Below are 27,662 nucleotides of genomic sequence, written 5' to 3'. Positions count from 1 at the left end.
TCACTTCCTTTCGAATAGGGGAGGGAAGGAGGGTTCCTGTTCTCGATGTTTGTGCTTTTAAAATCAAACTAGTTAAAGAAAGGAAAGGCGAGGATAACCAAGGCAGGCGACTGGGGAAATAAACCGACCAGAGGTGCCGGGAATCGAAGTGTATTGGCTTCGATCGATGAGCTCGAGTTCAGTGTTGTGTGCGTTTTTTTTTCTCTCTCTCTCCTCCCTCCAGCTGGCGGACAGATACACCGGGACTACTTTAAATCGGCCGGTCCCTTCCATTTTCTCGGCTTCTCCGAGCGGACTCGGCAGCTTTTCCGGGTTCGCTTTTAACCCTGTTATTATCACAGAAAAAAAACCGCAACAACCCCGCCCGCCCGGCCGGCACACTTAACATGGCTCTCAAAAGAATCCACAAGGTAAGCGGGGAGCGGCGCTGGCCCGGCCCGGCCCTTTATTGTCTGCTCTTTTTAAAGCCCCGGTTGCACGGTGGAGGGCGGCCGATTATTTGTTGAATTGTTTCCCCACCACCATCACCACCACCCACCCTCTCCCTCCTCCTTCCTTCCTCCTCTCGCCCAGCGGCCATGGCCGACATTTGCTGTGAATTGGGCAAGACCTGGGCCTGGTTGCCTGGCTCCGTTCCCAGCCGCTCTCCTTACCCCGCGGACACGCTTATTGTTAATGACCTGTTGTAAGGAGGGAGGGAGGGGGGGGGGGAGGCACCTCCGGGTCTGCGCGGAGCCGCTTCCCCCTAAACCCTTCCTCCCCCGGAGACTGTGAGAGTAGGAAGTCGCAGGGAAGGAACGGGGGGGGGGCTCTTGTTTCCATTGCTCCTCGGGGCGCGGGTTGGAAGGGACGATGGATGTGAAGTGGGGTCGGTGGTGCCGTTAGGAAAATGTCACGGTGATGGCCGCAGCTCTTGACCTAGGCCGTGGTGCAAGGGATCGCACTGACTCGGCACTCGAAAGAGCCCAGTTTGTAAGGCCCGAACCTCCCGGTGATTCTGCGTTTCGGCAAGAAGGCTGAGGGCGATAGCTGAGCCCACAAGGCCTTTGGGTGATTTAATGCTCGCTGGGGAAGTTGGCCCGTGCATCCTGTTTCCATGTGCGCTGTTTGTTTCTTTTCTCGGATCTGTCAGTTTCAAAAAATTCAAAATCGGTCTACATTCTTCCTGTCTAATTGACAAGTGGGAATTACAGTAAATAGGTGTAACTTTTTAATGAATACTAAAATGGGGGTTTTGATGTGATTTGTAAAGAGATAAGAAAAACAAACTCTTGTTATATTGATTAGGGCAAGCTGGTCAATTGGCGTTGAGAGTTGCAAGCTTTAAATAGTGAAGCCGTGGGTTTAATGTTTAGATTCTACTAAAAGGAAAATGAATACAAATCGAATTAAAAAAAAATAAACTCTAGAAAAAGTTCAACTCGATTCTACAGTAAGCTAATGTGTTCCTGTCGTAACCTCCATTTTCCACGAGATAATACAGATGGAATACAAGGCTGCTGAAAGCATTTTTTTTGCTTGAACCAAACATTAGTAGTGATTAGTTGAATATCAATATTTTGCAATTGAAGAGGAAATCAGGATTTTTTTTTAAATTTTTGCCTTCAGGGTGTTCATATATGTGGTAAATCTCACATTTTGGTGATTTCTCTCTTCTTAAGTATGATTGACTATCCATTGGCTATGTTTCATAAACAGTGTTTTTGTATGAGCATGTTTTGTTAAACAAAATTGCAGGGTGATTTTTATTAAACACATGACCCTTTTCATTTGTTGAGAAATTTTGTAGGGTGATGATTAGACTTGAATTGCCTTAATTCAGTTTAGGATTACTGTCATGAGATCTTACATTTATGCAAGTGTGAAGTTGTAAATTGGTTTTGAATTGGATTGTATTGTGGCTCCTTTGATTATGACTGCCTGGTTGCATGTTTTTTGTAAAACTGGGTATGTGATGAGTCTTTTGATTTGGTGACCTATGTTCAAGCCAGGTCAAAATTGGTTAATCCAGAAAAGTTGCTGAGCTGCTTTTAAGAACTGATCTATTTCTAGTATGTGCACTTAAAAAGCTGCTAATATTACTATACTTGATTTTATCCTAACTCGCACCAAGTCCTGTTCGCCCATCACCCCTGTGCTCGCTGACCTACATTGGCTCCTGGTCCAGCAATGTGTCTGATTTAAAATTTTCATCCTTGTTCAAATTCCTCCATGACCTCACCCCTTCCTACCTCTAACCTCCTCCTGCCCTACAATCCTCCGCGTACTCTGCATTCCTCTTGTGCATCATCGATTTCCTTTCCCCCACCATTGGCGGCCCTGCTTTCAGCCTTCTGGGCCCTAAACTTTGGAATTCCCTCATGAAACCTCTTCACCTCTCTCTCCTCAACCTACCTCTTTGACCAAGCTTTTGGTCATCTGTCATAATATCTCCTTGTGTAGTTTGATGTCACGTTTTGTCTGATAACACTCCTGTGAAGCACCTTGGGACTTTTACTATGTTGAAGGTGCTATATAAATGCAAGTTGTTTAATAAATTGATGCTTTCAGAACTGGGCAGTCTTGGTTTCAAAGTATTTTTTTGCAGTGATTATACCCTTATTTGTCAAGATCGTAAGTGCAATATTGAATTGGCATATCTTTTTCTGCAAGCTAGTTTTAGAAGTTAGAATGCTTTGTGCATTCACTTTAAGAAAATGTGTTGATTGAGTTTGTGTAGTGTTGGTCCTGCCCCAATTTGAGTACTGTGTACAATTCTAGTCACTATTATAAGACATCCACGCTTTGAAGGGGGTGCATTGAAGGGCAACTAAATTAATAACTGCGATTAGGCACCTGAGTTATGAGGAGAAGCTGCTGAAGCTGGAAATGTTTACTGAGAGAGAACGCTGAGGCGGTCTTAAGTATTCAAGATCCTAAAATAATGGTTACAGACATCAATATGTTTAACAAAGTCGCAGATTTTATAGCAAGCAGGCAGGGCTGTAAACTTGGATGAGGGAGGCTGAATTTGATTGAACTATTTTATGCAGTGGATGGTAAATGTATGGAATGGACTGCCAAGAAAGGCACAAGGGGCTGATTTGTATCAGAAACTTTGAAAGTTGGATGAGTACCTGGAGACAAATTGGATAGAGGGGTAGGCTGGGTACCATGGAATATGATATTTCCTAGCCACTGAGACTGACCAGATGGACTGCAATGGTCTTTTCTGGTTCTGTACACTCCTCTAATGTTATGACTTCTTGTGGTTTAATTTGTTATCTTAGGATGCATCCATACCCATCACATACAGGAACAGAGAGTACACCTTTTAAAATAGGAAATGTGTTCTTTCTTGCATAAAGTCCCATTCTCCCATCACCTCATGCTCGCTGACCTACATTAGCTCCCGGTCCAGCAATGCCTCATTCAAAATTCTCATCCTTCTGTTCAAGGCCGCGCTCCTCCCTCTATAACCTCCTTCAGCCCAGGAACTCTGCATTCCTCCAATTCTGGCCTCTTGTGCATCCCAGATTTCCTTTGCCCCACCATTAGTGGCGGTCTCTTCAGTTGTCTAGGCCCCAAGCCCTGGACTTCCTCTCTGCCTCTACCCCTCTTTTTAAGGCGCTCCTTAAAACCTACCTCTGACCAAGCTTTTGACCTCATGTGGCTCGGTGTCAAATTTTGTTTGATAACGCTCCTGTAAAGCGCCTTGGGATATTTTACTATGTTAAAGGTTCTATATAAATGCAAGTTGTTGTTTCCAATCAGTGCTGTAGCCCTTTTTTGATTTTGATGTTTTTTTAAACAGTTGAAGTATATTTAATTGCATTTGCGGTATTACTTAAAAATGCCTTTCCATTGTAGTTAAAAACGTTGGATTTAATCTGTTTGCAGAATACTTGTAGAAAGTACTGTTATGGCATCATGCATAGTTATTTCAAATTTCTCTTTCTATGGTGCTTCACTGCTACAAATGGCACATTCTTTGCTTGTTCCTTTCAACTGCTATGGACACTAAGATATAGTACATGTTCTTCGTGACACTGTTTTATGTCCTTGCAGCAAGTGGATTATGGAACTCCTGACTTGGAATGAGTTCTAGTGCTATATATTCCTAGGTTTAGTTTAGTAAGCTATGTAACAGGTGTTTCCTTGCAAAAAATCCATGTTTTTAATGAGGTATTCTTGAATTTGAAATGTATTTAGTCCTTTTATATTTGAGATGATTGTACTGACTATTATAGAATGTTATGGCACAGAAGCTGGCCATTTGGCCCATCAAGTCTGCTGATATTTTTCTCTACACGAGCCACAAAGTTTTTATCCCACTTTCCAAATGCTTTCTTTTTATATTCATCTTTTTCAAGCAAGTATTTTTTTAAAAAAATTATGAACTCTGCTTTAACAATGGCTTAATTCTAGCCACCCTCTGAAGAAATTATTTTCTAACCTTGTGCTTTAATTCTTATGGTTATTTTTAAGTTTGTGCCCTCGTTACCATCTCACTGATCGTTTAGGTATTAAATAGTTCATGAATCTTGCAAACTGTAAAATTTTGTTTGTTTAATCTCATGAGACTTCTTTAATTCTAAGCTGCATTAGGTAGACATAATACAAGAAAAGCATAAATTGTATCCATCACATCAGGCTTGCTAGTTTCTTAGACTCCTGATATTCTGTCCTTTTCTATACAGTGTTCATAAAATTTGCACTTCTGCAAACTCAATTATTACATTTTTAATTAAAATCTAAGATTACTGGGGTGCTAAATTGGCTTCACCCTTCTTGGGAAGGGAGGGAAAAGTGGTCAAGATTCCTACTCATTGATATTGATTAACATTTGTAGATGTCAAGGAGGATGGGATCTATGTTAGCTTTGATAGAACCCAAGGTTAAGCAGCTTTCTGGTACTTGCTGTTTAGGCTTTTGTGTAAAGAATATCCACTTGGATGAAGTATTCAAGGGCTAATGGCACCTGTGGCACTATGCCTCAACACAGGCCATTTCAATTGATTGTGGCAGGAGGGGGGAGGAAATTAAGTTTGCACTGTCCTTTTTTAAACCTCCTAAAGGAGGTTGTTGGTGTCCTGGTAGCCTCTTCTCCCCCTAATATGACAAAATACACAGCATGTAAAGATGATGTAGCTGTCCTTAATGCTAAGTCTCTGCTTCTGATTTCGCTATTTAATAGTGACATTGATGGGCATGTAGGGTTCTCGCCAATAATATAAGAATCTGTTGGTTGGCTGTATTATGGCAGCTGTTTGCTTCTTTGATCCATTTGTTCCTGGTTCTGTTTTCTACTTGGATTGGAAAAGTTCCTCTCTAATATGCAACATGTTTGAGATCATGGAGAGAATTCCTCACTTAAAAATTCCCAAACCTGCTGGAGTATCAAAGCAATGGTGTGGTCACTCAAAAGACTTGTTGCTAAGGAGTGTTTTGTTGCATGTCTGAATCAGATCAAGTTTGCACCTTGCCACTTTACTCTCCTCGCCCAATTCTTGGTCTGCAAATCTGTGAACAAGAGTAAGTAACTTTGGGGGAACTTCAACTATTGAAGCTTCTAAAATAGATTTGCAGTTCTGTTTGTAATTCCCTTGGCCAAAAGCGTGTGGGTTGTGCAACTCTCTACAGTTTGCTTCAACTGCCAATATTGTCAAATACTATGCTTCAAAACAAATACAGTATTAATGCATTGCCAATTCGGGCTTACCTGGAATGTGAATAATGTAAAAGCTGTAAATCTGAAATAAATTTTGATTGTACAGTCCACAGCGAAGTTTGCCTCTGCAAGTGGTGTACCCTTCTCTGTGGAATCTGTTGTGGTTCTACTAAGAGCCAGTGCTATCATCGAAGCTCAGTCCAATCCAGATCAATTGAGTTGTGCTGCCCTCAATAGGTCGGGTCCACGTTTGAAATTTTTTTGCCCCGGATATAGCAGGTATGTTGACATTAACCGCTTATAGTAGACAATATGCCTAAGGCATATCCGACAAGAATCCTGATTGAATTGCTGTATAAGGTATATTTAAATTGCTCTTGGCATGGATGTATTTTTACACAGACCGATGGAATTCCTAAATCATGATATATAGAGGTCTGATCTGATCTCTGAAATGTAATCTGAAATGCTGCTGCACAGCAATGTCTACTACTGAACTATCTTTGGATATTGTTTGTTTAGACATAGCAATTGCCAAATAGCGTAAAATAATATAGGGGGTAACTTTCAACTTTGGGGGTAGAAAACTGACTGTATCAGATCGGTCGTCTGTTATACATCCCACCCGATTTTTCCATTCCATTGACTTCAATGGAAAGTAAAATTGAATGTGGTGTATAATGAGTAACTGATCCTATACTGCCAGTTTTCCACCCTTGCTGAAAGTTACCCCCATTGTCTTTACCGGAGGTTTTTTTGTGCTAGTTTTTACTTTGTGAGCAACAGCATACTGCTATTACTGGTCCTTTCAGACCTCACTAAAAATAGCCTCTGCACCTAGTGCTTTCTAGTACTGCTGATTGGATTCTCGACTGCCTTTCTGTCTGGTGGAATATGAAGTGGTATTGTAATGCAGGCTACCAGAAATTTGATTTTCGCAGCTGACTTGTACATGAAAGCTTTGTTTAATTGAATGTAGTAGATCCTTTCCAGGTGAGTGCAGTTTGATGGCAGGTTTGGGAGCAATTTCCCTCTTGGATCAGCACTTCATATATTGTTTGCTTTGTTTTGATTTCTGCAAAATATTTTGTAAAGTGTACTGTTTTTAAATAACTTTGAAATTTCAGGTTGGTCATGCTGATTTCTGCTTGACAACCAAAGAACTATGCAGCTGGTGTGATTTTTTTTGGAAGTGGGATTATCAGTTCACTGGCTTTTTCCAATTTGAAGTTTCCATATTTTAAGTGTTTTAAAAGGCCCTGAAAAAGATGTACTGAAGATCTAAGGAAAATAAGCTGGGAAGTTTTCTGCAGTGTTGAGCAATGAAGTTTGAGATTGTTTAATCACATCAATATACATTCAATGACTATATGCAATAAAATGAAACTGAAAATGCTTCCTGTAAGTATGTGATCTAATAGTGAAACCTGTCAATAGATTCCTGACTTGTGACTGACCAATTGCAAGCAAACGATCCATACGGAAGCCCTAAACTTGTCTTGCTGTACTTTTTTGTCCCCAATCTCTTTGTTAAACATGACTTGCAAATGGAGCTAGAACCATAGATGTTCACAGATTTGGCCCTTTGTGTCTGTGCCGACTTTGCTAACACAATCCAAAACTATTCCCACTGCTCCAATCTCTTCATAGCCCTGCCTTCCTCTGCATCAAATCTGTATCCAACTTTTCATTAAAAATGCAGTAGGCTCTGGCTCAACCACTCCTTGGCAAAGCATTCCATGCACTAATAACCCACTGGACAAAGACATTTCTCTTGACCTCTCTTCACTCTTAAGAGTTTTGAATTGATGCCCCCTTTTGCTGACTTACCCAATCGGAGAAAATAGTCATTCACCATCGAAACCCTTTATAATTTTAAAAACTTCAATTAAATTTCCTCTTGGCCTCTTCTGCTCCAGTGGAAATAGTCCCAGTATCTCGTCTCTCCTGGTAATTATAATTTTCCATCCCTGGCATCATGGTGAATCTGAATTAGGCACACTGAACTGTATGCAATGCTCTAGCCAAATGATTGCCTTATAGAAGTGTATTGTACTGTATACCTGTTTATAAAATCCAAAATGCCATTGGCCTCTTATGGTTTTATTTAGCTGCATTTGAACTTTCACAAAATGTATACATAACAATTCTGTGCGACTACACCTTTTTAACAAGAATGTAACATACCAGATATTAGAAATGAAAATTGAGTTCTGTAAATTGCCATAGGGACAACTTTTTAGTTTTCAGTTTTCTTCTTTCCTCCTCCTTTCTCCTCCTCTACCCCCCCCCCCCCCCCAACCACACCCAGCAAAAATACGATTCAAATCAGTGACGAGGTCATCCATTTTAAATTTGTTCAAGGAGAGTTTGGAAGACTGAAAGCCTAGAGGACAGTATTCTGATTTTTGTGTTGCATTGAAGCAATTGTGGGTGAAGAATTCTGAGACTTAATAGATGCTCTCCAAGTGACGTGTGCGCAGCAGCACATGATGAGCTGTTTGGTATGTATGTTGGCAGCAGTTCTGCGTGCTCATAAACCCATGAAAGTGCCTCAAAGGCTTGAGCATACAATTGCTTCAGTTAATGATAACCCTAGGCAGTCAGGCAGGTGGATTAGGGTTCACTGCATGTTGAGGTAGTGGGCCTTCAGTGCCCCTTAGGTGCTAGTCAGGTGGCTATGTAGTTATCCACCAGTGATACTCCTTCAACTAGGGGAGCAGATAAGGGCACATGCAGAACAAGCAGGAAGTATACTAAGTAAGGCAAGTTAAACTTTAACACAATTATCAGTTTCATTTCACCTACACTTTTTAATTGTTCAGAAAAGCTGCCCAAAAGTAAACAGACTATATGCAGTTCTGCAAAAACATACTTTTACTTTCTATTGATATTTACAGTAAACTGCAAGTTGCTGTGGAGGTAGAAGGAAACAGTTCAGAACAGCTAATGAGAAAATGTACTTGCCTTGCCCTCAAATGTTACCAAAAAAAGCAATTAGTGTAAAAGTCATAATTTCTTTGGAGCAATGCATGCCCCCAAACTATTGGAAAATCTTATGCCTTTAGCCCTTTCAGAAACATTTTCTTGCCAATTTCTGACAAGTAGAGATGGATCTATAAGCTGCTTCTGAGCTACTGCTTATGACCATGTGATGCTTTGAAATCTTCCCATTCATTAAGCAGAGCAATAATAGCAAGCCTGACCTAGAGTATAATACTCACTGATTCGAACATGCATCAGTCCACAGCTGTGTAATTTCCCCACTAATAACCAAACTTATTTTTTAAACTAACTTTTTGTTCATGTTCATCTGTTTTGGGAGGTAGAACTAGTCAGAGCAGTACTAGATCTCAACGAAGTCATTTAGTGCTTTAATTACATTCCACTTTTTACCAATTGGGGTAGCAATTTTGTCCCCATGTTGTGCAATTTAAACTTAAAATTTAGATAGCCAACACTAATATTTTTGTACGCTGAATTTTTATGTCTGTATTGCTATGCAGAGACCAATAAGTTACTGAAATGGAATTTTCTGTACATGCTGTTGAGTGCTTAATTAAATTGAATCATTACAGTTTCTCCAATAATTGTAGATATGGGGGTGGGGAGAGAGAAAAATGTATAGCCATATGTTCATAACTTCAGTTATGTGGAGAGAATATAGAGAAGCTGGGATTGTTCTCAGAGCAAAGAAGGTTAAGGAGATTTAAGAGGTGCTCAAAATTATGAGGGGTTTTGATAGGGAAAAACTGTTTCTACTGACAGGAGTGTTGGTAACCAGAGGACACAGATTTAAGAGAATTAGTACAAGAACCAGGGGGAGATGAGGAGAAATGTTTTTATGCAGCAAGTTATGATCTGGAATGCACTGCCTGAAAGGGTGGTGGAAGCAGATTCAGTAGTAACTTTCAAAAAGGAATTGGATATATACTTGAAAAGGGAAAACATTGCAGGGCTATAGAGAGAGAGCAGGGGGAGTGAGAGTAATTGGATAGCTCTTTCAAAGAGATGGCAATGGAATGATTGGTGCAAAGCCTGCTGGTTCCTTTCTGTCATTTGTGAGTAATGCCAGATTCTGCTTCAGATCTGACTCTGCTTTTTAAACTTCTGGTGCCTGAAAGATTGGGTTAAGACAAGTTACTGAACAGTCTTTTTACCTTAATCAGTAATCTGCCATAGTCCTCCAGACCCAGTATAAAGCTAAAGCTCAAATTTCTGGGTGGACTTGAGTCTTGTGTATGATGGGGTTGGAACTTGTGTATAGGGCTTGCATTTCTGCATGATCATATGCAACCCATTCACTGGTTACGAAGTGCATCTGGGCCCCATATCCAAAAGGTTGGACATCACTGCAATAGACTGAATTCTTGATCAGCTGAACTGTGAATTCCAGCTCAAGATCCTTTTCCTGCAAGTGTTGGGTTCTGTAAATTGCACTGTTTTTCATCTTATTGAATATCTTAGAATTTGGCCACAGTGTGTAATTTGCTGGTTTCTTGTTAGGTAGTTTAAGCTGCAAGTGATCCGAAGCCTACCATTCTGCAAGTCCTTCAGCACCCTCTGTGGGCTGCAAGAATTTGAAATAGCTTACAGGGCAGCTTAAATTGCTGACTTATTCTTCGGAATAATTTGAAACTCCTCCCCAGCTGATTCCTGTTTTGTAAGTTGTAGAAAATTATTGGTCTGCGATATATAAGCATTCCCCCTTTTAAAGTGGCTCCCACAGAGTTTGAAAAATCAGTCTTCAAAAAGTCACTCTTCAAGCAGCAAAAAAATAGTGGGGTTTTGCATTTTGAGAATTCGTGCTTGTGGTAGGAACATGAAGTTAAATTTGAGATGTGACTTAAGGTACTACACCCCTCTCCAGCTCCAGCTGGCCCACATCCTTTTCCGTAGGCCATGCACATTGTGCCATCTATCAGTTCGAATGTCCAGTCATATAATTTTGATGGGCCCAGTCCATTCCTTGTCTTATTGCTGTGTCTTTTGGTTAACTTCAGCCTCTCAAATGAAGTACGGGAACACTTCTGATCTCCCTAAACCAATGTATGTGTGCACCTCCAAGGGAATCCTATTAAAAATATAGTTTAGCCTTGTCATGATGTTCATCTTGTGTTAATTTTACTGGGTAATGACAGTGAGAGAACGTTCTACCTCAGTCTCTCTTTTAACGTAAACCGCCAAGTTACCTTCTAATATGTCAGTGGTCTACTTGAGCATAATCGTTCATTTAAGTGACTAGATAAGGCCATTGTCCACGATTTCATTGTGTAAGTACTTGCCACTTAACTAATCCACCCTCTGGATTTGAATTTCAGAATACAATCATAAAACTGATCAACCCAGACAGAGCTGAATTGCTGCAGGGTTTAGACTGGGTACTTTCATTCTATTTGTCATCTCTCCATCCAAAGAAGATAGATCATGTTTGAGTACTTTAAGGATCTGAAAATGTGCATATATATTCCTTCAGTAAGGTATAATGGCTTCTTGCAAATCCTACCTGATCACTGTCCAATATGTGGAATCAATTGATTTCCATATGCTGTGTTAGTGCCTTCACTAATATTTTAGTTGATTCTTAACAAGGCACCGCTTGTCTTGCTACTGTCGGTGGCATCCTTCCCATTGCCAACACTGAAATAAGAACGCTACTGTATTTATTGAAGAATTTACCATCCTGGTACACTTATTTCAAATGCTTTCAGTAGTAATGGTTCATTTTGAGCAGGAATACTTGGATGAATACAGGAGAATTCAACTAAGTCTGGCATCCCCTGTATATCTCCTGTTGTCTGTTCCACCTCAACTAATTACATTGGTCTTCCACTTGACCAGGTTGAGCTTTGTCTAACATTGGAATCTCTGCAAAAGAGAAAGATATTCTGGGGCTACCATCTGTGATTAACTGGTACAGAAATCTAAAATTCATGAAAATCCTGGCTAATTTTAGTAAGAATCTGTCTGTAGCTCCCTTTTCTGCTCCTAATCACTGGATTTGCTGCACCTGTTTCTGTCCTTTTTTTATATAAAGTTTGGGTTGAACAGCAATCTGTTCTTCTGCATCATGGTGACTTTTGGCCTCAGGATCAAATGTGAGGGAATTCAGCATGATCTGCGATCATTTAGTCAATCATAATTAATGACCTAGCTATCTCCTATGATACCCAAAGGTTGTCAGTTCTTGACAACAGATTGTGACGTGAGGATAACTCATGGGATGATGCAGCCTCCATTTATCTATCGGGGCCTGCGTGTGCCAAATACTGAGGTCCTTCAACACTGTCCTTGCTGACTAACACCTGATTTGTTACAATATTAAAATATCCATCGACTGTCATAGAATTTTACTGCACAGAAGGAGGCCTTGGTCCATCTTTTACAATGATATCTGAAAAAGGACTTTCTGGAAAATAATATTTAACTAAATCTGCAAAATGGAGAATGACACCATGAATTTCTAATGCCCGTGTTGAGCTCACACTTGCAGTGTTGAATTGCAAAGGAGGGTATGATGGTACGAAAGCCGTTCAAGTGAGAGTCTATTCATTTAAGATGCTTTATTTTAGACAGCAAGTGAATGGTCAGAATGATTAATCAAAACTCCTCTTCACTTGAAACTCCTTGTGAATAAGAAAAAAAAAATATAAATGTACTTGAAAAATGTGGGTTAATAAATGGCAGCCAGCATGGATTTGTTAAAGGTAAATCATGTTTGACTAATTGAGTTCTTTGGTGAAGTGACGGCGAGGGTTGAAGAAGGTAGTGTGGTTAATGTTATGTATATGGACTTTATCGAACGCTTTTTGAAAGTACCACTTAATAGACTTAGCAGAATTGAAGCCCATAGGATTAAAGGGGCAGTGGCAGCATGGATACGAAGTTGACTAAGAGACTGTGTGTAGTGGTGAAGGGTTGTTTTTCAGACTGGAGGGAAGTGTACAGTGGTGTTCTCCAGGGGTCAGCATTAGGACCACTGCTCCTTTTGATATGTTAATGACCTGGACTTGGGTATACATGGCATAATTTCAAAGTTCGCAGATGACTTGAAACTAGGAAATGTAGTAAACAATGTAGAGGATAGTAACAGACTTCAGGAGGGCACACAGACTGGTGAAATGGGCAGACATGTGGCAGGTGCAATTTAAAGCAGAAGAGTGAAGTGATGTACTTTGGTAGGAAGAATGAGGAGAGGCGATATAAACTAAACGGTACAACTTTAAAGGGGGTGCAGGAACAGTGTGTCCTGTGGGTGTACGTACACAAATCTTTGAAGGTGGCAGGACAAGTTGAGAAGGCTTTTTTTTAAAAGGAAGTGTACGGTATCCTTGGCTTTATAAAGAGGCAAAGTACCAAAGCAAGGAAGTTATGCTAAACCTTTATAAAATACTGGTTAGGCCCCAACTGCAGTAGTATGACCAATTCTGGGCACCACACTTTAGGAAGGATGTTAAAGCCTCAGGGAGGGTGCAGAAGAGATTTACTAAAATGGTGCCGGGGCGAGGGACTTCAGTTACGTGGAGAGTCTGGAGAAGCTGGGGTTGTTCTCAAAGCAGCGAAGGTTAAGGAGATTAATTGAGGTATTCAAAATCATCAAAAAAGGTTTTGGGAAGTGTAATTAAGGAGTAACTGTTTCCAATGGCAGAAGGGTCAGTAACCAGAGGACAGATTTAAGGGGATCGGCAAAAGAACCAGAGTAGAGAGCAGAATTTTTTTTTTAACATGGTGAGTTAGGATGAGCTGGAATGCACTGCCTGAAATGGATGGTGGAAGTAGATTCATAACTTTCAAAAGGGAATTTGATAAATATTTGAAAGGGAAACATTTGCAGGGCTATGTGGAAAGGGCAGGAGAATGAGACTAATTGGATAGCCCTTTCAAAGAGCTGGCATAGGCGCGATGGGCCGGATGGCCGCCTGTGCTATTTCATTCTGTGAAATCACTATCTCGTTGGGAGGCTAACTTTCTTTCCTGGTCAACTGTCTGGTTCTGACTGGCCCTGAGTTTAAGGTAAGCAAATTGTTCCTTGCTAGGTCAGGCTCTCTTCCAGACCTAACTTGACAATGATGCCCAACATATTGTTTTTTCCCTTGACCATAGGCGATGGATGGACTGTACCTCCATATTCTTCCCTATTCAGTGATTTGCCAGTAAGCTTGTCAATAAAATCAACTACTTTTCTACACCAATTTTCACCCCCTGCCAAAAAAAGATTCTTGATACAAGCCCCTTTGCTGTGCTCATCCCAATGCTAAAAGGAGTGGATGTTCACTGGGATGCCTAGGTTAACCTCCATTGTCTAAAGCCCTTTGGTTTAGACACTTCTGAATCCTACTAATCTATATATTTTGTGACTCTGTTGTTCTGTGAATTTAACTGCTTGAGAGCTACATTTAACTTAATAGCATTTCTAATATAAATTGCACCAAAATCCTCCTGTTGCAGCATTGATAGAATTCCCAAAATGGTTAAATGCTAACTGCATTTTAGAAATCTGCTGACTGGCCCTGTTTTAACTTGTGTTTCTTCAAATTGCTTAATTTCATCTTGTAGGGTCTAGTACTGTACCAAGAACTGAAATAGGATTACCTGGCCTTTAATTTCCTGACTTAAGCCTGCTTTTTGAAGAACAATGTTACATTTGCTTCACTTGTGTCTTCTGGCATAGTTGTACTTTCCCTAAAGTTTTGGAAAATTATAGTCTGAGCTTCTATGGCTTTATCCCCATCTTCCCTCAGAATCCTTTGGTGCAAATCAGGTGCTAGTGATTTGTCTACCTTTTTGTTAAGTTGAAGTGATTTCTTAGTAACATTTCTTGAGTTGTAACCTCCAGTAACTGAGTTCTAAACCAACATTGGTGGTTCTGCAATCCTAATAGCCACCTTGCCTTTGGGAACTAAAGTAAAATATATATTTAGCATCTCAATTCTTAATGCTTCTAACTGTTGACATTTCTTGGCTGCTAATGTTTAAATGAGTCGGTTTTGCATTTGATATATCTGGCTGTTTGGGTCTACACCGTTGAATGTTTCATCATGAGAATTTATGGAAGCCCTAGTCACATCTGCTTTTTACTAAATCTTTCTCACTCTATATAACATAAGAAATAGGAGTGGGCCATACGGCCCCTTGAACCTGCTCTGTCATTCAATAAGATCACGGTTGATCATCTGCCTCAACTCCACTTTCCTGACCTATCCCCATATTCCTTGATTTCCTTAGTGTCCAAAAGTCTATCGCTCTGTTTTAAATAAACTCAACGACTGAGCATCCACAGCCTTCTGGGGTAGAGAATTCCAAAGATTCCCAACCCTTTTGAGTGAAGAAATTTTTCCTCATCTCTATCCTAAATGGCTGATTTACCTTGAGACTATGTCCCCTAGTTCTAGATTCCAGCCAGGAGAAACAGCCTTGTAGCATCTACCCTGTCAAGCCCTCTAAGAATTTTACATGTTTCAATGAGATCACCCCTCATTCTTCTAAATTCCAGAAGAATCTAGGCCCATTCTACTCAATCTCTCCTCATAGCACAACCCTCTCATCCCAGGAATCAATCTAGTGAACCTTTGTTGCACCCCCTCTAAAGCAAGTATATCCTTCCTTAGGTAAGGAGACCAAAACTCTGTACACTACTGCAGGTTTGGTCCCACTAGAACCCTATATAATTGCAGTGAGACCCCCTTGCAATAAAGGCTAATATTCCATTTGCCTTCCTAATTGCTTGCGGTACCTGCATGTTAACTTTGATTAGTGTACAAGGACACCCAAATCCCTCAATACCAACATTTCTTAGTGTCTCACCTTTTTAAAAGAAATATTGTTTTTCTATTCTTCCTACCAAAGTGGATAATTTCACATTTCCCCACATTATATGCCATCTTGCCCACTCAACCTGTCTATATCCCTTTTTGGAGCCTCTTTGCGTCCTCCTCATAGCTTACTTTCCCGCCTAGCTTTGTATTGTCAGCAAACCTGGATACAGTACACTTGGTTCCTTCATCTAAGTCATTGATATAGATTGTAAACCGCTGAGGCCTAAGCACTGATCCCTGTGGCAACCACTAGTTACAACCTACCAACCTGAAAATGATCTGTTTATTCCTACTGTTTTCTGTTTGTTAACCAATCCTCAGCCCATGCCAATATATTACCCCAATCCCATGAGCCCTAATCTTGTGTAACATTCTCTTGTATGGCACCTTATCGAATGCCTTTTGAAAATCCAAATATACTACACCCACTGCTTTTCCCCCCTTATCTACCCTGCTAGATACATCCTCAAAAAAAGTTAATAGATTTGTCAAACACTATTTCCCTTTCATAAAACAGTGTTGACTCTACCTAATAATAATATTATGATTTTCTAAGTGTCCTGTTACTGTGTCTATCTTTTTGTCTTTCTTTCTCTGTCTCTGTAATCCATGCAGTTACAAAACTTATGCCACAAGTATTCTTTTTCTTTCCACTGCTGGCAACTAATATTAGGCATAACTGGCATATTGGCCATCATTCTGGGAAGATGGGACATTGGAGATTTAGTATATGTAATCTCTTCTTTGTGTTGTCCAGTGGAAAGTGACCTAATAAACTGCATTTATGCTAGTTAATCTTTCCAACTTTTTAAAGCTGTTGCCTTTTTTGAAATGGAATTTTATGAATCAATGGTCTAGGGATTGATTATAGATCAGTACGGTATGGTTTGCACGTGCACAGTTTTCTAAAGCAGTTGCATGTAATAGCTGAAGTATTTGGCTATGGTCTGCTATTTCCTGTGTAATATACATGTTTATAATTCTCTTTTCAATGTCAGATGCTGTTTTATTTGAGAAATGTGGCTACTTTAATAGGAAAGGGATAAGATTTTTTGGGGTCTGGGGCAAAAAAAAAATTTTTCTACACAATTTTGGAATGAGAAATGGCCTTCAACCAAAGAACCTGTTCCTTTCATGGATTGTGTACAATCCATCATATTGTAGTCTTTACCTTGGATGTTAAATGGGAGGATAATGCTTCATTATAAGTACCCTCTGATCTTCGAAGGAAATTGGACAAACATCCAGAATTTATATTCTTATTCAAATCCTGACTGGCTCGCTGTCACAGATGGCACCAACTCCCTACTCCCAAGCTTCAACAGAACAGGAATTATTGTATCCTCATCAGTATTTGATCATCTTGGTCCTTTTGGGGTTTTTCAAATTATCTATTTCCCTGGATCCTGAGCATGGATTACCAGAAACTTTAAATGGAGATGCATTGAAATATTTTTAAAATGTTTGACTACATAAGCAAGTGAATCTACCTTTTTATGTAACACCAGCTGTCTTCATGAAAGAACTAGAAGGGAAAACTTGTTTTGTGCATTTACATGTATACAAACAAAATGGAATATCTAGTGGTATATATAGAATTGCATAATGTACAGCACAAACAGACCATTCGGCCCAACAGATCCAAGCTCCACACGAGCCTCCTCCCATCCTTCTTCATCTAACCCCATCAACATATCCTCCTATTCCCTTCTCACTCATGTGTTTTATCTAGCTTCCCCTTACTTGCATCAATGCTAGTTGCCTCAACCACTCCTTGTGGTAGTGAGTTCTACTCTCTGGGCAAAGAAGTTTCTCCTAAATTCCCTATTGAATTTATTAGTAACTATCTTATATTTATGGCCCCTAGTTGTCTTCCCCCACAAGTGGCAACATCTTCTCTAGGTCTACCCTATCAAACACTTTCATAATCTTAAAGACCTCTATCAGGTTACCCCTCAGTCTTTTTTCTAAAGAGCCCTAGCTTTGTTCAATCTTTCCTGATAGGTGTAACCTCAGTTTCTTTATCATCCTAGTAAATCTCTTTTTTGCACCTTCTCCAGTACCTCTATATATCCTTTTTTATAATATAGACCAGAACAGTACTCCGTGTGGTCTAACTAAGCTTCTGCACAAGTTTAACATAACTTACCTACTTTTCAATTCTGACCCTCTAGAAATGAACCCCAGTGCCTTGTTTACCTTTTTTGTGGCCTTATTAACCTGTGTCACTACTTTGATTTGTGTAACTACCCCCAGATCCCTCTGCTCCTCTACCCCATTTAGACTCTTATTTTCTAAGGAGTATGTGACCTCCCTATTATTCGTACCAAGATGCACCACCTCACACTTATCTATGTTGAATTTCATTTGCAAATTACATGCCCATTCTGCAAGTTTATTAATGTCTTCCTGTATTTTGTTGCAGTCCTCAGTATTATCTATACCTCCCCCAATTTGGTGTCGTCTGCAAATTTTGAAATTGTATTTCTGATTCCTGAGTCCAAATCGATTATGTAAATGATGAACAACAGTGGTCCTAGCACTGATCGATGTGGAACACCACTTCCCACCTTTTGCTAGTCTGAGTAACTACCTTTAACCTTTACTCCCTGTTTTATGTTTTGTAGCCAGCTTGCTATCCATTCTGCTACTTGGCCCTTGACTTCACATGCCCTGCCATTAGTCACGAGTCTAGTATGTGGTACTTCATAAGGCCTTTTGAAATTCCTAATATATACACGCACATATCTGAAATTCACAGCGACGCTCTTCGGGAAAAAGAAAGTCTTGCATTTATGTAACACCTTTCACGACCTCAGGATGTCCCAAAGCACTACGGCCAATGTTGTAATGTAGGAAATGCAGCAGCCAATTTGTGCACAGCAAGCTCCCACAAACAGCAATGTGATAATGACCAGATCATCTGGGGTTTTTTTTAGGTGTTGGTTAAGGGATAAATATTGGCCGGGGGGAACTCCCCTGCTCTTTTTTGAAATAGTACCATGGGATCTTTTATATCCACCTGAGCGGGCAGGACATCGGTTTAACATCTCAGTCAAAAGACACTCTCAGTACTGCATTGGAATTTCAGTCTAGATTTGTGCTCCAGTCCCTTAAGTGGGACTTGAACCCACAACCTCGGGTGAGAGTGGTAACAACTGAGCCACAGCTATCACGGTAGTAATCATCAGCTTTGCAAGTATTGCTGAACATGAGCCAGCAATGTTGTTACTAGGACCTTTTTTTAGTGTATTGGTACTTCAGCTACTTATACTAATACTTTGATGCCCTGTGATGGATCAGTAGCTATCAGGATTTCGCCCTGGTATTATATATCTCATATGACCACTTGGCTCAGTGGTAGCCCACTCTCCTCCGAAGGTTGTTGTGGATTCAAGCCCCACCAGCATTTAATGTACTCTGAGGTCTTCTTTGCTTTTGCCTACCTGCCCATCCCTTTTGCTGGCCATCCTTTCGTCCTGCCCTTCTATACAACTCAGTTTGGAAGGACAGTGTGTATATTGGTGGGTATTAGAGTGATGAAATGTTCTATCATAACACTTTAGTCAGATCCTAGTATCTTGGATAGGTATTGTTTAAAAGCATCGAATTTGTTGGTGCTGTGGTGTAAGGTTTCCCTGTAGATCAATATGCTTGTTTGGTACTGTAATTGATAGACCTGTACAGGATAAATAGTTCCTTAGCAGGTATATAGCAAACACTTGCACCACTAATTATGGAATGAGTATATTGAAGTTTTTAAAAAATTGTTCCCTTAGGAGTTGAATGATTTGGCCCGTGATCCACCAGCACAGTGTTCAGCAGGTCCAGTTGGTGATGACAGTAAGTACATGTTGGAAATTGGTCGAAAAAACATTTAAAACAAATTTTGGTTCTTTTTACAGCAACACTAATATATGAATTAAGATTTTAAAAATTCTTTCTGCAGTGTTCCACTGGCAAGCCACAATAATGGGACCGGTAAGTAGAAGTTACGACTTAACCAGAAGGAATGAGGTGGGAACTTGGACAGTACTCCTGGATTCATTTAAAACTGTTTGTTTTTTGTTTTAACAGAATGACAGTCCCTATCAGGGTGGTGTATTTTTCTTGACCATTCACTTCCCCACAGATTACCCCTTTAAACCACCTAAGGCACGTATACTTATTTTGTTTGCATTAAGTACTTTTTTATAATGTGACTTTGGCTGTGTGTTGAGAGTAACTTATGTGTCTATCTTGCTAGGTTGCATTTACAACAAGAATCTATCATCCAAATATTAACAGTAATGGCAGCATCTGTCTTGATATTCTACGGTCGCAATGGTCCCCAGCATTAACTATTTCAAAAGGTATTTGGATCTTTTTTAGCTAAAAACTTGTACTAACCTTAGATGAAAGGATTTAAGAGCATTCATTTTAAGAGTCACAAGTTAACTCATAATATCTAGCCATAAATATTGTGGCAAATCAAATGGTGTGACGCTGTCCCAAATCCTAAATGCATTTTATAGAGAAGCGGATGATTCCTGTTTGTCACATCAAATGTTTTACCTGCCTAGAGCTGATTCAACATTTCACAGAACAAAAGTGCTATTTGTTTGTTGATTTACTCAACATTTTAATTCAGAATTGCTTCTCAAAATAACAGCTTGAGAAATCCTTCATTAATTACTGATGCTGTAATATAAAGTCCATCTTTGGATGACAGCTGTAAAGATAAACTATCATGAGGCAAACTTCTTTTGTAGCTGAATTAGAATAGAATTGTTTTGAGATTCAGCCGATGCAGTGCTCGTATAATGAGGTATGTTGTGGACTTAACCAGTGGTGTTTAAAGCCAAGTCTGTGGGCTAAATCTGTCCCATGTTGCATTTTTTTAAACCAATACTGATCAATAGTCAGTACTTGCCCAAAACTTCAAAATACCTTTTTTAAATAAGGGTTGTTATCTTCTTCGTAATAAACTTGTCATCACGATTGAAGCCCATGGAATAAAAGGAGCAGTGGCAGTATGGATACAAAATTGGCTAAGTAACAGGAAGCAGAGAATAGTGGTGAATGGTTGGTTGTTTTTTGGACTGGAGGGAGGTGTATAGTTCAGTACTAGGACCACTGCTTTTCTTGATTATTTATATATATATATATATATATATATATATATATATATATATATATATATATAATGAATGATGACTTGGGTGTACAGGGTACAATTTGCAGATGACACAAAACTTGGAAGTGAACAGTGAGGAGGATAGTATACACTTCAAGAGGATATAGACAGGCTGGTGGAATGGGTGGACATGTGGAGGATGAAATTTAACGCAGAAAAATATGAAGTGATACATTTCGGTAGGAAGAATGAGGAGAGGCAATATAAACTAAAGGGCACAATTCTAAAAGGGGTACAGGAACAGAGAAAACTGGGGATTTATGAGCACAAATCGTTGAAAGTGGCAGGGCAGCTTGAGAAAGCAGTTTAAAAAAGCATACGGGATCCTAGGCTTTATAAATAGAGGCATAGAGTACAAAAGCAAGGAAGTCATGATGAACCTTTTATAAAACACTGGTTCACCCACAACTGGAGTATTGTGTCCAGTTCTGGGCACTGCACTTTAGGAAAGATGTGATGTCCTTAGAGAGGATGCAGAAAAGATTTACTAGAATGATTCTAGAGATGAGGGACTTTAGTTACGTGGATAGACTGGAGAAGCTGGGGTTGTTCTCCTTGGAACAGAGAAGGTTAAGAGGAGATTTGATAGAGGTATTTAAAATCATGAATGGTCTGGACAGAATAGATAGAGAGGAACTGTTCCCTTTGGCAGAAGGGTAAAGAACCAGAGGATGTAGATTTAAGGTGATTGCATAAAGTTTTTCCTCATGTTACCTTTGGTTCTTTTGCCAGTGAGTGGTTGGTTCTGATCTGGAATGCACTGCTAGGGAGGGTGGTAACCTTTCTGCAATTCTACGTTTTGAGCTGGTACTCCAGACTATTTTGTCATTACAGTACTTGCATCCATTGTCATCCAGATTTCGTTTGCAATTGTTTTAGTAGCATGGTACATGGGACAAACTTTTAAAAAGGATTAGTTCGGAAGCTTTATCTGCTTGTTAATTAACCAGCATGTCTACAGTTCTCTGCTTTAGGACCAATAAAATTGAATCATATGTTTGCACCACCACCCCATCTATTCTCATTCATTTGAATAGCTCCCTTTTAATTGGTAACCATCTTTAATTGGTCAATTGGCTGTTTTGGTTTTTAATCTAGAAAAATGCTGCAAATGTACAAGTTCTTCGGTACTTTTGATTTGGAAGAAATTGTGCTTTGTACACAGTTATCTTAGCAATCAATTCGTTAAGCACTAATGCTGCTTGTAGGGTAAGATAACAAAGTTACCTTACCTTACAAAATTATGAGGGGCACAGATAGGATGGATACTAAGGAGCTTTTTCCCTTCGTTGAGGGTACTATAACAAGGGGACATAGATTCAAGGTAAAAGGCGGGAGGTTTAGAGGGGATTTGAGAGAGAACTTTTTCACCCAGAGGGTGGTTGGAGTCTGGAACTCACTGCCTGAAAGGGTTGTGGAGGCAGGAACCCTCACAACATTCAAGAAGCATTTGGATGAGCACTTGAAATGCCATAGCATACAAGGCTACGGACCAAATGCTGGAATATGGGATTAGAGTAGACAGGGCTGATGGCCGGCGCGGACACGATGGGCCGAAGGGCCTCTCTCCGTGCTGTATAACTCTATGACTCTATGACTCTAAGTTACAGGGCCACTGGTTTACAGAACTGAGTAAGTCAAATTCTAATACGTAGGATTGAGATTTTTACTAGTGTTTTAGGGATCACATTCTGTTTTTCAATAAAAGCAGGCTTGCTGATCAATACTATGCCAAAGATTACCTCTTTGGGTTCAGGATTCCTCTAAACTTTTTTGGCAGCAAGTGGAGCTGACTGTTCTGTAGCACATCAGTATAATGAGTCTTGCCTGCAGAAAGCCTCTCTTGTACCTGTTGATGACTCATATCATTGTACTTCCCTATGCATTTACTGTTGCCTTTCCTTTATTGGGATAAATTTTTGGTTATGATAAACTGGAGCAGTAAAAGACCTCCTAAAAAGGTTCTGAATTCATTGGTAGTGAATGTTGCACTTTAAGGTACTTTGCAAGTATATTTTACTGATGTACAGTTTCTTGCCATAGACCATTGATTTCTTTTACGAAGGGAATTGTGCACACTTTTGGTTGCCATAGTAGGATCTCTTAGACTACTGCATAGAACCTAGTCTCTTGTATTTATTTTTACTATTCTGTAACTCTTCAACCATTCATAATGTACTTCATTTCTATATATGCCTTGTAACAGAATAGGGGCCTTTTGATTAGGGTAAGTTGTGCTGCTGCTGATTAAATTCCACATCTGTTACAGCTTTTAATGTAAAAGATGAGGCCTCGTCATTTAGCTGCTAGTATATGATTGGGAGGAAGTAAACGCTGCACCAACTGCATGATATATAGTCTGGTTGCTTGGAATTCTGGTTTAAAAATGTAGGCTGTGTAATACTTGGGAGAGATGTCATCAATCCATTTCAAGAGCTACTGTTTAAATTTTTTTATTCATTCATGGGATGTGGGCGTCACTGGCTCTGGCCAGCATTTATTGCCCTTGAGAAGGTGGTGGTGAGCTGCTGCCTTGAACTGCTGCAGTCTGTGTAGTGAAGGTACTCCCACAGTGCTTGTTAGGGAGGGAGTTCCAGGATTTTGACCCAGCGACTGAGGGAACGATTATTATATTTCCAAGTCAGGATGGTGTGATTTGGAGGGGACTGTGCAGGTGGTGGTGTTCCCATGCGCCTGCTGCCCTTGTTCTTCTAGGTGATAGAGGTCGTGGGTTTGGGAGGTGCTGTCAAGTTGCTGCAGTGCATCTTGTCGATGGTACACATTGATGCAAATCGCTAGTTCTAAGTTTTTTGTTTTTAATCGTGATATATATTTCCTGTTGCCTTTTACTAATTTCTGGTGCCGTGAATCCTGAATCATTCTTGCAGGTGAGCTTTTGCCCCCTACAAACCAAAATATAACCTTAAGCACAAAATCTGTTAGTGTTGTCTAGGAATTGAACAGAAACCTTTGTTGCACTTAGCTTAATGGATAGAACATAAGTCCATGAGTGATTTGGAAAACTTGTGGACGCAGCACTGTGACCATAACTTGGGTCATACACTGCAGAACACCGATACTAAATAACAAAACAGTAACAATAGATTGTACAGATTACAGTACATCACAGAACTTTACCTACACCACCTCCATACAAAGAAGTGATGCTTTGCTAATTCTTAGTACTGATCAACCTAAATTAGCATCCATAATACAACATATAGGGTTGCCAACTCTGGGCATATTCCTGGAGGTTTAATCACATGGCCTCAACACCCCACCCAGTCACAGCTCATTTTTCCCTATCTCCATTATTTTTATAAAAAGCAAAAGTGTTCAAAGAAAATACATTTTTTTAATGCCACTATGATTTTTTTTTCATGGGTTGCTTGCAGCAGATTCATCTTTTAATTCCTGGAGACTCCAGGACAAACTGGAGGGTTGACCACCCTAAACATGAGATTTTATTGATCCCATGGAGTCTCCAATTCCTATCTCAGTGGATTCAAAAGAACTGCAGAACATGCAGCTAGACTCAAAACATGCTTTCTGACACCATTTGCAGTTTAACCAGGAACAAAAGAAATTTACTATGGTCTACATAAGATTAGTATTCAAAAGATGCAATCATAGGATCTATCCCCTGGCATGTTGATAGATTTCACCTAATCAGTTTTATATACAAACCATTTGTCACCCTGCTGTAATCTCCATTTTGACTTGATTGACCACTTGCAGAACAAAGCAAGAAGTTAACATGAAGTACTTCTGATGAGATTAAACCAAAAGGCTTTGAAAGCTGCATTAATGAATTTTATATCATCTTTACTATTCTACATTGGATTATTGATTTCATCTTTAGGAATGTTATTCAGTTTATTTTGTTAACTTTGTTTGCCTTGTTGAGGATTGATCTTATTTTACCAATAGTTACAGAAGTGCAGTATTAAACTTTTCAGTTATAAATTTATATTGCCACATTGACCCATTCAGTTGCTATCCTTTTCCACTGGTAGACAATAATGTACAAATATGAAAATGAACTCTATCCATGTGCGATGTGCTTCAGATTGAGTTATTGAGCCTATTCATTTGCAATTATGTTTTTATAGGATGGATGCAAGTATCTAAAAATAACTTTCATATTTTAATAACATCAATGGATTTTATGGTGTAAATTGTATAGCTAAGACATTTTTACATGATGGAATTGCACATTATATAACTTAATTTGAATATTTTTTCAGTTCTTTTGTCCATCTGTTCACTGTTATGTGATCCAAATCCAGATGATCCCTTAGTGCCTGAGATTGCACGTATCTACAAAACAGATAGAGAAAAGTGAGTATTATGTTTCAGGTGGTTAAACTTCAAAGTATAAGTTATATAGAGTAACTGTGTAGTCTAGAACTGGAAATGCTGCATTTGGTTAGTGTTCTAAGTAAGATGCATTATGGAAGTCTGTAGTAAGACTGATCATAGCTTATAATTATACTCCTAAACAATGAGAGAAGTTGCAGATATTGAGTTTTTGTTGATTCTGCTTGATTTTATATTGTCCTGTTACTTAAGATATGTTTTGGAGTATTGGCTAAATGCATGGTGCCTTTTTTAAAAAAAAATAGACTAATTGAATTTCTAAATGAAGGGAGAGGTTAATCCCAAATTGTTCAAAATTTAAAACATGCTTTACTATTTCACATTTTTGGGTTCATTCTGAATTGTCCACGATGACTACAAACAAGTCGGCTGCTAAATTGAGATCTGACCCTTTTTTAAAAAATCCCTCTTCTCGCATGCTTCATTGAATCAAACTCTCACTCGAATGTTTCTGATAGCGCTAAACTGTTAATTGTAACAAGAATATGCTCAACTGTAAATTTGTGCTCACATTTGGTAATGGGGACACACTTCTAAATCAAGCTAAGGCCTTCCGTTCACTTACTATAATAAATAGTAACTTTCAAAGGGGAATTGCATATATACTTGAAGGAAAAAATTGCAGGGCTATGGGAAAGAGTAGGGGATGGGATTAATTGGACAATTCTTTCAAAGAGCAGGCATGGTGGGCTGAATGGCCTCCTTCTGTGCTGTGATTCTATGATTTAGAAGTTTAAATAAAATTGCTTAACATTTTTGTATGTTTAGTGCTTTTATAACTTTTTTTTCTTCTAGGTACAACAGAATAGCTCGGGAATGGACTCAGAAGTATGCAATGTGATTACATTAAAATGTTGACGAACCTCTTAAATACAGCTGGGGGAACTTGCAAAACAAATTTCTTTGGTTTCCATTTGACTGCTTTCTTTGAGCCCACGCCTCTTCCCCTGTGCACATGTTCACCTGATCCAGCAGTGCTGCGTTGTTTTGTGTACATATTTGGAACAGCTGATAGAAATGCCCCTTTCTCAATTGTTTGAAATTCTGACTACTTACAAAGCAAGTGTTAATGTCCAGTTCTTCGATCATAACATTTTTTGTGAGACTAAAAGCATTCCTAGTCATTGTAACAAGATTGTTAAAAATTCAGGGTTTAAGTGCTTCCGGGGATGGGAACTTTTCCTTTTATAAGATGTATGTTGGAATTCTTTTAAACTCATATGGTTATGAATAATAGAATGAAGAACTTTAATTTGTTTAATGTTTTGCAGTTTTTATGCTGAAGAATGCAAATCTACATTCTAGTTAAATGTTGGGATGGAAAGTTGGAAGCATACTTGTGTCCTATGAAATTAAACAGCCATTTGAATTGTCTCCCTCAACAGTTAAATGGATTGGAGCTATTAGTTAGCCAGTCATTCAATTTTCCTATACCGTTTGGGTTTATATTTGGCTTACAGTGAATGAGTAGCTAATAGCTCTAATTTTTTTTGTTTTTGTTAACTAATCTTAGAAGCCTCATCTGGATGTAAGGGTAAAAATTCATATGACAGAACTTGTGTATATTTAATGACCCAAAGGCTCTCCTGGAGCTTGTATGTTCAAAATGATTAATCTGTGTAATAAACTGATTACTAAAGTCATTAAGTATTTCTCTGAACAGGGTAATAGATAAATTGAACACTGCCATCTTCAGATTTTCAGAGAGTGGTAGTACTTGAATTCAAGAGATGAACATGTGGCAACTTAGATCTTAATCCACAAATTTAGTGTTTTGTGATAAAATTCTGTTTGCAGTGGCTGACTTGCTAGAAACCTCCTTTCTGAAGTCTATGGTAATTACATGGTAGAGATTTGTATTGCAACAGCTAGAAGTTGATATCTTAACCATGGTTTATTTTGAGTGGGCACTTGGCCTATATGTAAGCCCCTGATCTGCATTTGGAAATTGCCTTGCCATGTGTACCCTGCATGTTCACCTATGATTCAGTAGATCTGCAATAACTGTGGTGCAGTAAAGTTGCTATCCCACAGATAACACTTCAATCTGAATTATTATGTGAACTGTTGTTTTCTATCATTTTTATTTTTGGGAGGAGGTACTTTTTAAAATGTTTTTCACCCTCCCTAGTAAATGTTCATTGGTCTTTTCCCGAGTCTTGCATTTTTGCAAGTCTCAAAGCAGTTTCTAGAGGCCTGTCACATTTAGTGACCAGAAGAGTCCCAGTCTGGAAACTACATCAGCTATTGAACGTAGAGAATTGTTGCTGGTTGTAGCACAGAAGGGCCCTGCACCAACTAAAAGGCTATCCTGCTGGTCGTGGCCTTTATACATTTGCTCAAGTTTGCAGATTCTTGGTAGTTGCTCACTTGATACAGTGGCCCAGTTGCTCTCTTCTGGCCAAGAGTCTTGATGTAGATTTCAATGAGCTGTTTTTAGATCCCCCAACCATGTAGGAAATTTAGGAATTGCTTCTAATTGGCTTTATGAAGAAGTTTATTTTGCAAGTATTTAACACCCCTTTTAAGAGAATAAAACTGGATAATGTGTTGAAGTGGTAGATTTTACAGTGCATCTGGTATGATGTCCAGCTGTTCTGAGGGTATTTCCATATAACCAGGCTGAAATCATTGATTTTTA

The 27,662-nt window shown here is 39.3% G+C and overlaps 1 protein-coding gene across 3 annotated transcripts; it reads left to right on the top strand.

Annotated features, from left to right (window-relative positions):
• Window positions 1–26,664, top strand: ube2d2 (ubiquitin-conjugating enzyme E2D 2 (UBC4/5 homolog, yeast)). 3 transcript variants are annotated; one of them, XM_067996325.1, is made up of 7 exons: window positions 1–410; window positions 19,245–19,308; window positions 19,415–19,446; window positions 19,543–19,620; window positions 19,712–19,817; window positions 24,889–24,982; window positions 25,817–26,664. In XM_067996325.1, the coding sequence occupies exons 1-7, from the start codon at window positions 387–389 to the stop codon at window positions 25,860–25,862; spliced, it is 444 nt and encodes a 147-aa protein (XP_067852426.1). In that variant the 5' UTR covers window positions 1–386; the 3' UTR covers window positions 25,863–26,664. The 3 variants fall into 3 exon arrangements, with proteins under 3 accessions (XP_067852426.1, XP_067852425.1, XP_067852428.1); XM_067996324.1 differs by lacking the exon at window positions 1–410 and adding an exon at window positions 878–972; XM_067996327.1 differs by lacking the exon at window positions 1–410 and having other exon boundaries at window positions 19,247–19,308; window positions 19,393–19,446.
• The last annotated feature ends 998 nt before the right edge of the window (window positions 26,665–27,662 follow it).

The sequence above is a fragment of the Heptranchias perlo genome, chromosome 14 (genome assembly GCF_035084215.1).
Source record: "Heptranchias perlo isolate sHepPer1 chromosome 14, sHepPer1.hap1, whole genome shotgun sequence".
Lineage (NCBI taxonomy): Eukaryota > Metazoa > Chordata > Chondrichthyes > Hexanchiformes > Hexanchidae > Heptranchias > Heptranchias perlo.
The sequence above is the reverse complement of the archived record's forward strand: the minus strand, read 5'-3'. Positions and strand labels throughout refer to the sequence as shown.

Excerpts from the sequence above, each read along its gene's own strand:
- ube2d2 (XM_067996324.1), top strand. The coding sequence starts at position 901 with ATGGCCGCAGCTCTTGACCTAGGCCGTGGTGCAAGGGATCGCACTGAC. Across the intron at positions 19,309-19,414 it reads AGGTCCAGTTGGTGATGACA|TGTTCCACTGGCAAGCCACA; the intron begins GTAAGTACATGT and ends TTCTTTCTGCAG. Across the intron at positions 19,818-24,888 it reads AGCATTAACTATTTCAAAAG|TTCTTTTGTCCATCTGTTCA; the intron begins GTATTTGGATCT and ends ATATTTTTTCAG.